Source organism: Oryzias melastigma, linkage group LG21 (assembly GCF_002922805.2).
Source record: "Oryzias melastigma strain HK-1 linkage group LG21, ASM292280v2, whole genome shotgun sequence".
Lineage (NCBI taxonomy): Eukaryota > Metazoa > Chordata > Actinopteri > Beloniformes > Adrianichthyidae > Oryzias > Oryzias melastigma.
Window position 1 is genome coordinate 14,944,970 of NC_050532.1, and position 11,484 is coordinate 14,956,453.

An 11,484-nucleotide genomic window follows, 5' to 3' on the forward strand; every position below is an offset into this window, starting at 1 on the left:
TCAGTCATCTACACTTTATGTTGAGGGAGCTATTGCAACATTATCATTTACAGCCTATTTCCTCAGTTTAAATGCCATTATCTACATTTGAGAAACATTTCTAAAATGTAATTATATAAATTAGAAATATTCAGCTTAAATTAAACATTTTCTTTCTGAATTTTCTTTAGCTTTTATTCGTAATTCAGCATTGTAATCAATTTTCACAAATGTTTCTGAGGACATTGAACACATTGACCCTCGCGCTCTTTTATAGGGTCCAGATGACCCGACCCTTACATTGATGTGTGATCTCCCCCCATGGCAAAGATGATTTTATGTCTGCCATGGACACCAGTGACGATAAAAAAAATCTTTGAAATAAAAAGTTCAGCGTGGTGTTTTGTGGGGTCCAGAAGACCCACTTTTAATATAAACATGTCTAGGATATCACCAGGGTTACGCTGGAATCTCCTGTCCCCATATTCACTAAGAACCAGCAGTCTGAGTGCACATATATGGGCGTTCACGTGACAGACGAAGAGGACCAAAGCAGCTTTTAAGTTACAAATCTTTATTCACTTCAACACAGAGATGAACTAAGATTTCACTGGATCCTAACCCTGATTCCTGTCACACAAAGAAGCACATGTGGTCATTGGGAGCCATGATGGAAAGGCATGTCAGAGCGCAGCAGCGTGATAGGCCGCACTCACATGTGACTTAAGGACACGCCCACACATGCGGACGTCCAACAGAAGCAGGAAGTCTTCCTTAATAGTCGCGTTTTCTCCAAACTGGCTCATACATTTAAAATTAGCAAAATGGAAGTAAAGCATGTCATTTACACTTAACCCATGTTGGTATTTACACACTAAAGGTGAAAAAAACAGAAACTTCTCCTTTGTGGCTCAAAACGAGGATTGTCACCAAAGCGCAGCAGAAGACGCAGGCCCCCGCTGTCTGAGCCGCCTCGTATGGAGAAGGCTCTCAGCATTTTTGGAACAACAATAACAAGAAGTGGCTTCAGAACACAACATGACGGGACAGTTCTTAACACTCAGTAACGTCTGGCTCGGCTGTGGGCTGGGCTCTGAGCCCCCCTACGAGGACAGAACATCCACTCTGACCATCAAACAACAATAATGGTAGCAGGAATCATGAAGAAATAGAGTAATAAATAGTTTAATGGGGTTGGGGGTGGAACTCTGGAATTCTGGGAGGAAGTGTGTGTGTGTGTGGGGGGGGCTCCTGCACATAAAGTGACTTATTGTTAGGTTGCTTGTTCTCTGTGTCCCCCTCACAGACTTACTCTCAGAACATGTCTGTGGCTGTCACCAGGAAGGGGTGAGCTCTGATGCCCCCCTCCACCAACTTTGGTGTCTCTGGGGGGTGGGGGGGACCTTTGTGAGCATTGTGCTGAGCACAATAAGTTGAAGAAATAAAGCTTTGAGTGTTGTTGACGGGGCAGGTGAGGTCCGGGGGGGTCCTGAGGACTGGGGGTTTTCCTGGTTTCTGAAGAAGGTTCTCAAGTCAGACAAGTCCTGTTTCCTCAAGAGTTGGTGGGGAAATGTTCTATTTGCAGTTCAGAGACATGCGATGTGGACTTCAAATCTGCATTGAAATTTGAGTTTTGTGAAGAAGTCCCAGTAGAACTCCAACCTGCTGCTGAGGTAAAAACCTACTCTTGATTCTGAGGACAACAATCATCCGTGTGGTTGCTCAGGCTTACGGCTTCCTGGTCAACGTGCCTCCAGGGACATCCACGTCTTGCTGTCCTCCAGTCGTTCATGGCGGTCTCTCTCCCGTGGGTCAGACTCTATCTCTGGAAGTCTGTCTGCTCCCCAGGACTGGATGAGGTGCTGCCTGGGGCCAGAGCGCCACCAAGCCGGGCGTGGCCCTTGTCCCTGCTCTCGTCTTGAGCCATGCTGATGCCTGAGGATGCTTGGCTGGAGGAAGAGCTGGAGGAGGATGGAGGCTGGTTCAGCCCTGCTGTGCTCACACTACCCCCCTCTGGGGTCTGGTAGATCTCCTCGGCTCCATCCTCGCTGGACTCGGGGTCCTCCGAGCCTGAGAGGAGCTCCTCCTCTCTGTATTCACTGACATCCACACCTCCACTGGCAGCTGCCCCCTCACCCAGCTCCTTAAGGCGGCCGTGGTGCTTGACATGGTAGCGTTGGTTCTGGAAGAACTTGATGATCGTGTGCTTGGGGAGGTCAAGCTGTGCTGACAAGGTGTGAATGGCCTCCTGGTCAGGGTATAGTCCAACATCCTGGATGAAGCTCTGCAGGATGCCCAGGGCCTCTAAAGAGATCTGGAATTCAAATGAGGAAAAGCCCATGAATGACCCCCCCCCAGGATCCATGATCACATGAAGGGACGGAGGACTCTACCTTTGTGCGGGAGCGAGGCTTCTTGCTGCTCGCTGTGCTCCCTGGAGTACTGGGGGGGCATCCACCTTGACTGCCCGCTAACAAAGGCTGTGACCTCTCCTCTTTCACTGAAGTGGGCAGCACCTCCTCACACGCAGGCGAAGGATGGTGCTCCTTTATTGGGGGAGGTGGCCTGTGAAGTGCCTGATGACAGAGAAAGAAGGCTTACTGATCACATTCATGAATGCTGCAGACAGAAACAATATGACTGCAGAAACAAAAAGGGAGTGGGAGAGATTCCCAGACCCTCCAACACTGCAGAGGGTCAGACCATGTTGGAGACGGGGCTTATTCTTTGCTCAAGGGTTTGGGTCTTAAACCATCAAGAAGCCATTTGCCCGCCTGAAAATTGACTGTGGTACATTATAGATATCAAGTGTTTCTGTTATGAAAATGACTGAGAAAACTTCCTGCCCCCTCCTGCTTAGGCAGCAGCCAGGGCTGCAGTGTGGGCAGGGAAGGTCCGCTCCAAGGCCAGCCCTCAGACGATGGCTCTACCTTTGACCTGAGTGTGAGATTAGCCCTGGTGGAACGTCAACCAGCCTTCATCCAGGAAGTCTCTCATTTACAACTCTCAAACCCCCATCACTGTTTAACCAGCGCCATTAGAGAAGTGCCGGGCAGGGGGAGTGGAATTATTTCAAATGAGTTCAGCTGAGTACAGGACAGAAACAGCAGCTGAGGAAGTAACTATCTAATCCTGCTAGGCAGATGAGAGCCATTTTTAGGGGCTCAAAAAGAGGGAGGGGCATCAAAGCAAGAAGGCAGGAAACTGTCATTGTTTCCAGGTTCTCCTTTCCTTTGCCGGTCGTGGTCACAGTCACACCGTCAGGCTGTTATTTACACAGGTTCTTACATACATGATATGTGTTGCATTTAATCACACTGATGTAAACTCTATCTCTACAAAGGTGCAACGGTTAAGTGGGCGACCTCTGATCAGAAGGTCACAGGTTCAACTCCAGCCATGACTGTCTATATACCAAAGTGTCCTTGGGCAAAACACTAAAGGCCACATTGATCCTGGTAGCCACAGGTCAGTACCTTTGCATGGCAGTGGAGCCACCATGAGTGTATGTCCATGGGTGACTGAGACTGTAAAACACTTTGACCTTAATCAAGCTGGAAAAGAGCCACATAAAAATACATCCTACAGTTTCTGTTAGTTACATGGTTCATCTTGAGCATCTGATCATGGAGTCTGTGGAAGCCCAGATACATGGTGAGCTGTGTGAAAAGGAGGTTTTCAATCAGCAGGCTGTAGGGGTGGCTGTGGGGCAGCGGTAGGGTGGTCGACTGCTGAGCGGAAGATTGCGGGTTTGATTCCCGCCTTGCCCACCCATGTGTTGAAGTGTCCTTGTGCAAGACACTGAACCCCACATTACTTCTGATAGAATTTTTGCGCCAGTGTTCTGCAGTGGAGCCACCACCAGTGTGTGACGGGTTGAATGTGAATGTGACTGTATACACCAGGGGTCTCCAACTAATTTGGCGAGAGGTCCAGTAACTCTGTCAGCTTGGTAGACCGGGGTCCGAACATGCAAAAACATTCAGTCAATATTTCAATTTTCTGTTCTTTTATTTAATTACAATGTGTAGTTAAATTTGCAAAGAACTCTTTTAGCTTATTGTCTCAACAAGTATTTCTCTCATTCCTTTTTTGTACAAAAATACATACATGTACATGCATTGTAAAGTAAAAAAAAAAAAGATTGCACATAAACTTGCTTCCTTATAGTGCAACATGTGTGCTCTTTCACAAACTGTAACATTCTGCTGTCTGTCACTTAAAGTGCAACAGGTAACAAGAATGTACCTCAAAAATCATTCATAATTAATCCATTTTCTTGTGCAAATGTTAACTTTGTTTTACAACCCTTAGAAATACGTTGCAAATAATGTTACATAATGAACATTAAAGTAATAACTTTCATAAGTGCAAAAAACATTATAAACATAAATGTAAACTATAAAACAGACTTAAAGGGACGTAGATGGTACTTTGAATGGTGGTGTTGAGCTGGAACTGTATGGAGCTAAATTTGGGCCAATATTATTTGAAACCCAAATAAAACAAATTGAAAAAATATTGCTGTTTGGCCAAAAATTTTTAAAATGTCTGAATATTATTTTTTTTTACTGTTCCAAAATAAACGTAATTATTTTCAACTGAAAATGTTCTCTTTTTTTAGGTTTCAAACTCAGAATTTGAATTGCCAAACTAATTTTTTCAAGTTTAAACCTTTTTTTTTTTTCTTTTTCGAATATAAAAAATTCAGTTTCAAAACTTTTGGCCTTGTTGTGGCTAACACAAAGGGCCAATCAAAACTTGATGAGAGTGATAACTTCAGTCCCAGTGTCTTCACTGACTCCTAGAGCTGTGATAAATACGATCAGAAAATATCTGTATTGTCTGTTCTATCATATTCTGAAGTTGTCCCAAGACGGATGTAAAGATCAGAGTTTTATCCCGTACAAACCGTGTCCAAAACTCTGTTCTAGCAGAGTCAGTGAATGCACCAGGACTGAAGTTACCACTCTCATCCATTTGGTTTGGTCCTTCGTGTTAGCCCCGCCACAAAAGGGCAAAAAGTTTTGAAACAGAAATTTTCGTATTCGAAAACTAACAAAAAAAAAAAAATAAAAATAAATAGAATCTAAAAAAATGGAATTGAAATTTGTAGTTTTGAAACCTTAAAAAAATTGAACATTTGAAGCTGAAATTAAATTTATTTTAGAATGGAAAACATTGACATTTATTTTTTTTTGCCAAACATCAATTTTTTTTCATATATAATATTTGTTTTATTTGGGTTTCATATAATATTGGCACCAGATTTGCTCCATACCCCTGCACATCCATGGAAAGCAGCTCGGTTCTTGTTGACGACAGGGGAATCTGTCGAACCTTTTCTTGAAGCTGCTGTCACTCTTTTAATTTCTAAATTGTTTCTGTCTTTGCCTCCATACTCTCTTTAATCATTTCTGAGTGACTTTTTTGTGCTTGCCCAACATCCATTCCACTCGTAGTGAGCACTCGTGAGCCCGTTCTTGTGCTGTTACCGTCTGTGTGTTTAAAGCTCGCACTGTACTTTCAGTTCGTGTATTTTGACCACGTCACTCATTCTGTCGGGTAATTTGTGCCAGAAGTTTTGTGTTTTGTCTTGTAGCGCCGCTTGATATCAGCGCTCTTAACAAAACCAGCAGACTCCATGTTTATAATACAAACCGGCCTGTAGAACTCACTGCTGGTGAATAAAAGCGAAAGCTTCGGTCCACTCATCTCCAAAGACATGATTTTCAGTCCACTTTTCTCATTTTAGATAGAGCCATTGTTCACGCACATTCCAGATAACTTTACGTCCCAACTACGTAAACATTAGAACACCGCTTTGAGCTTTTGCCGGTTGAAGGACCCCGGTCTGAACGGAGCTGCTGTCCTCGCGCGTGCCTGTTCAAAAATCGCCTAGTAAAGATGAATGAAAAATCGTACTTTTTTATTAAAAATGTTTGGCGGTCCGGATAAAAGGGTCTCGGGGTCCGGACACGGACCGCGGTCCGCCAGTTGGGGACCCCTGGTATACACCATTTACACAGTTATTTGCCACATTAATGAATCCCACAGTAGTAGGGATTGTGGTATCACGAAGGATAATTCTGTGAACATGTTAATTATTGAGACAAGGGCGTTTCCAGTGCATAAATTATCTCAGGAACTTTGTTCTTTCGGGGCTACTAGGGTATAAACCAAACTGGTCCATGGTGAAGGGCCAGACAGAAGTGATTCACGGAAACCCAACAGAGCTTAAAAATATAGATTCTCTCCCCGGAATAAAGATAATTGAACCCTGAACTGGAGGGATCCTGACTCGGGTCAAGGGTCTTTCAATGTCCAAGGGGATCCGTGTGTGATATGGATCTAACCTACGGTGGGATCTAGGTGCACTGTGGGCAATACTCAGGGTAGGATGCTCAAAAATTCCAAAACTCTCTACAGAAAATGTAAAGCTTGTCCACAAGGTATGACAGGTATCTATATGATAGAGTAACGCCGGAGTCACACAGGACGCGATAGCGCCGCGAAGCGGCGCGGAACGGCGCGGAACGGCGTGCGCTTCCATTCGGCGCCCATGTTAACCTATGGCGTCGGTCACACCAGGCGTGGAGCGACGCGCAGCGGCGAGGAGGGTCCGCGCGGTGCAGCGCAACGTTTCGGCGTCTGGCCTATTTCTTCCGCGAGACGCGAGCGCTCCGCATCAATACTGGCAGGAAGTTGCATCGAAATACATGAGAAAATCTGGTTTATTTTCAAAATAGAACCAATTTTTCACAATAAAACGCCGCGATTGACAAATGTGATCATGTTTTTGTGTCTAAACAGACTGTAGAGATGAAAATATGCATACAATCAAAACACACAGACACGCGTGCGCGAGAGCCCCCACCCCGGACACCACAGATCTCCGGAGCGGGTGTGCTGGGCTGCAGGGTTCTGGGAGGAAAAAAAGCAGGGCAGACGGGGCCCCCAATGCTGTGGGGGCACACAGGAGCGGGGCATGGGGCTGCGTTTTAACGAGAGAGAGGCAGAGGAGCGGTTCTTCTTGGAAGAAACATCAGGTAATATTTTTAGTTTATTAACTTACCGACGGAAACACGTGGGAGCTCGTGCGTGCACACAGACACACAACAAAACAGACAGACACGCACACGCGCGCACAAACCGATCAATGAAGTGGGCCGACTTCCTGGTTATTGACCATGATAGCAAAAAAAGCAATAGCTCTAGCAGAAGCGCCTGTCGACAGTCGCGGAAAAAAATCGCGTCTGGTGTGACCAATAGAGCGCCGCGGATCGGCGCGCACTCCGCTCCGCGCCGCCGTGCGGCGCTCTCGCGTCCGGTGTGACACCGGCGTTAGGCTCACTGTAACTCACAGCTTGGCTCTGAAACCAAATTTCTTGACAAGAAAAGTACTTTTTTCTGAAGTTACCCAGACTGACAGTGGACAGTGGGCATTGGACTACTTGTAATCACCCATCTTGTACCCAGGAAATAGAATGTGGCATCCCTGGGTTAGATCAGAACCCAGACCGTCATTTGGGAAAAGGAGTTTTACGTAGATTCCACAGCCTAGGATACATCTTAGGTGTGGAGGGATTCTGATTGACTGAACAACACTGAGCAAACTGTGAAGCATGTAAGACGAGGGAAACAGCTCTCCATCAGCATGTGTACGGCGCAGGGGGGAGCTGTTGAACTCTACCGCTGACTGTTGTGTCAATAGGAAGTAAAATTAAGAAAGACAAGTAGTTCTACAAGACTGAAGCAATGTTTACACTGACAGAAAGACTATTTCCATATATACTCTTAACTGTTCTTGCCTAATACATACTTAAATATAAAGGTATTTACAGCGAAACAGGAAAATTGTGCAATTATAGACTGGACACTTATATTACCTTTTGCATGTAATATATAATAGAATATACAATGTCTTCAATGTAGAACTGTGCACACATGTGTAAACTATACATACTGTATTTGTTTTTTTAGGTGTGTTAGAGTTGTGAAAAATTAGATTTTATGAAATTTACATTATATTGTTTTTTTTACAATTATGGTTGCAGAGCATCTGGTGGATCGTCTTCTGCACTCAGGTGAGTTGCTGTACTGTTGAGAGAGGAACATCTTTTTGTGTTCTGGATGAGTCTGTTTGTATAAAGAGGTCCACTTCTTCAGGCTCTGATCTGACATACCGTCCAGGATAGACGGCAGTGTATCTAACTGGCTCTAACATCTGTATTCAGGAGGAACTGTGTGCTCCTGGAACATTAAACTAGTTTTAACCCCCTAAGGATGGTCATTGAATCTTTATCAAGAAGAGCAAACCCTGGCTTTGAGGCTGACAGAAAGTCAGATTTGTTTCCAGTATGAGTTAGACTCTGCCAGGGTTGCCCTTTGTCACTTTCAATGTTGATTACTGGTCATTATCTTTTTAGGAGCAGACAGAGGGAGGAAGGGTTCATCTTTGGAGCCTCAGCATCGTTCGCTGCAGATGATGTTCTGCTGGCTTCATCATGACCTCCAGGTTTTTAGCTGAGTAAGTGGGATGGGAATTGAAGTCTGAGGCAGTGGCTGTGCAGAGGAAAGCCTCCTCCAGACCATGGAGGAGACGTGTGTCTGCTGTGTTCACAGTGATGAAGGAGGAAGTGTTTAATCAGTACAGCGTCTGCAGAGAAGTGGTCTTTGTTTTGGTCGGTACAGCTACAAAAAGAGCTGATCTCTCTGCCCCCCTACCCTCCACGCACACCTATGACCACAGTGAGGCATTCAAACCCCGTTCATGTGGGACACCAAGGAAAGGTGTCTCCTCCCAGAAAATCTGGAGGACGTGGGGGAGGGAGGTGCAGGTTACCTGTGGTGGCTGCCCTGAATCTCAGGCCTTAAGCGGAAGAAGATGAATGCTGTCATGAAATGTAATTAAATAGACATTTTGAAAAATATAGTAAGTCAGAATTATCCTTTATTTTCTTAAGTTAAATGAAGTTCAGTTTACTTTTGTACACACTAAGTTATGTATTTTCTCTAAGTTTCTAATCAAAAATTTATATCCAGTAACTTTAGATTTGCTTCTAAATACACATTTAAGAGACTTTTCCAGCTAAAAATGGGCGGGGCCTTTTGGTTGGACCGTGAGAGTGACACAGAAAGACGTGTAAGAAAACCAGTGGTCCACACTCTCCTGTGCTACTCTCTGTTCCTGCCGCGTCATGACTCGTGTCATTCTGGTCAAAACATCTGCCCCCCCCCCCAGGAAACCCACTGGAATAACTGGGAATGAAACCAGGAGGGTGGGGGGGGTCCTGACAGTCCGGACAGAAGAGCAGAGTTGGGAGGGAAAGTGAGGGATGTTTCTCAGGAGCTGCTTCCCGCTCTGGTTAAGAGCAGGGAGGGGCCCCCCCCACTGGAATGTCAGTTATAAATGTGTGGTGCATTAAAATGAAAGGACCCGCATGAAGATAATAGTCCTTCACTCTACTGTCCCTCTCCAGGAAATGACAGGCTATACAGCCTCAATAATCTGGAGGGCAGACCATCAAGTCACCCAGATTTTATTTTATTCAGGGGTTTTATGTTCCTGTGGGGTGGCACCCCTCCACCCCCACCCAGCAGACCTTCTGTCAGCTCTCAGGTGTAGAGACGGGAGACGGATGTCCTGAAGCTCCTCCACACGAGGACATGGACACGTTCTCCAACTCCAGGATTATGATCGCTTTTCCCCAACCTCAGTGTGATACATCACAGAACATAAAAGGGTCGATCCTGCCAAACCCCCCCCCAGCCTTATGTCAACCCCCCCAATGTGACTCCCCAATGTTTTACACCTTCAGTGATGGTCAGTGTGGGCCGGCTCCGCCCACTTCAGTCACAATTCACCTAAAAAATGTTCAGAAAACAAACATCCCAGCTGACTGTCTCCTAACCAGCTCAGTGGCCTTGTGGTAGAGTGTCCGCCCTGAGATTGGAAGGTCGAGGGTTCATATCCCGGCCGAGTCATACCAAAGACTCTAAAAATGGGACCCAGTGCCTCCCTGCTTGACACTCAGCACTAAGGAGTTGGACTGGGGGGTTAAACCACCAAATGGTTCCTGAGCGCGGCTGTGTCTGCAGCTCACCGCTCCCCCTGGGGATGGGTCAAATGCAGAGAACAAATTTCACACACTTAGGTGCGTGACAAATAGTGGGACTTTAGCTTTAACTGTCTCTGAACCCGAGAAATAACACCCATCAACCTGATCATCATCACCCCACCACACCCCCTCATCTGCCCACCCCCTTCAGAAAGACAGGATAGAAGGATCATTATTTTAAAAATATAGGACAGCAGGTATGGACTAAATTAATTGATTGACTGATTATGCAAAATGTTTTATGAGGTAAATTTTAGTGCAGCTTTTGTATGAAAACAATCCAGAGAGAAAATGTTTCTTTAATTTTTATTGTCTGAAATGTTTAAATTTATCAGTTGTTAATTCAAAATAATAATTTGTGAGCACAAAACAAACCAACAGTAAGATGAGCAGAACTGTAAGGACTTTTATGTCTGCAGTATTACTACAAGAATCCAAAGATGCTGACATACAGCCAAAAAAAATACAACATTGTGTTTCTGCACATCAAATGATCCAGGTGAATACTCGATTGTGATTGGCTGCTGGGTGTGGATGCACACCTAAATCTGGTCACAATGTTCTATATGTGCAGGCTTCTTCAAAACAAACTTCTGCTTCATGATCTGGACAAAAACAAGCGGTAAGAGGGGAACTTTCTCTCTGAACTGAAGCTTTTCCTTTTCCGCTGCAGACAAGATCACTACCTGATGAAATGTGCATCATCAGAAATTAACCCACGCCATGAGAACCCTGAACCGGCGGAAGAAGCTTGCTTTGCAAAGTGTAATTAATTGGCGTTAATTTTAATTAACATGTTAATTATTTTTATTAATCGTGCATAACATTGGCAGCCTTGCTTTTAAGTCACTTATCAAAACACTCATTATTGATACAGCATTGCCCCTTTATTTACAGAGGTTCGGGACCAGAGACATCCAGTCATTTCAGAAAGTCTATTTGTGATTCCACTGGGTTCTGATGATGAAAATGTGAAGAGATTATTAACAAATTACCTTTGAACACTTTTTTAAAAATTGTTCGACCGCAATACATTGTGGTCTAAATTGGCTAATGTGGTGAACATTGGTCGTTTTTTGCAAAGACCTCTGGGAAATTTCTAGGACACTGGATTTTAGAATTGTAGATTCGGACAGCACTAGAAAATGGCGAATGCACTATATAGTGATTAGTAAAGAATTCCAACGTAGTCGTGGCGTCTGCGGCTGGAATATTATGGTCTGCTGTTGCTCAGTAGGGATCAGAATCGGAGCCGTAATTCTGATGTCTATGCGCATGTTAGTGAGGCAGTGACACACTTTAAAAGGGGATAAATGATTCACTGACAGGCCTAAACCTGACCCTGACCCTGACCCTGACCCTGAACCTAAACCTAAACCTGACC

The 11,484-nt window shown here is 44.8% G+C and overlaps 1 protein-coding gene across 1 annotated transcript in view; it reads right to left on the reverse strand.

Annotated features, from left to right (window-relative positions):
* Nucleotides 1–536: 536 nt before the first annotated feature.
* The window catches only part of satb2 (SATB homeobox 2), a 61,563-nt gene continuing 50,615 nt past the window's right edge, over nucleotides 537–11,484 (reverse strand). The window contains exons 13-14 of the mRNA XM_024260514.2: nucleotides 2,373–2,555; nucleotides 537–2,293 (exon numbers count right to left, since the gene is read on the reverse strand). Of these exons, the coding sequence (XP_024116282.1) occupies nucleotides 1,799–2,293; nucleotides 2,373–2,555 (678 nt within the window). The 3' untranslated portion in view covers nucleotides 537–1,798. The remainder of the gene's footprint in view (nucleotides 2,294–2,372; nucleotides 2,556–11,484) is intronic.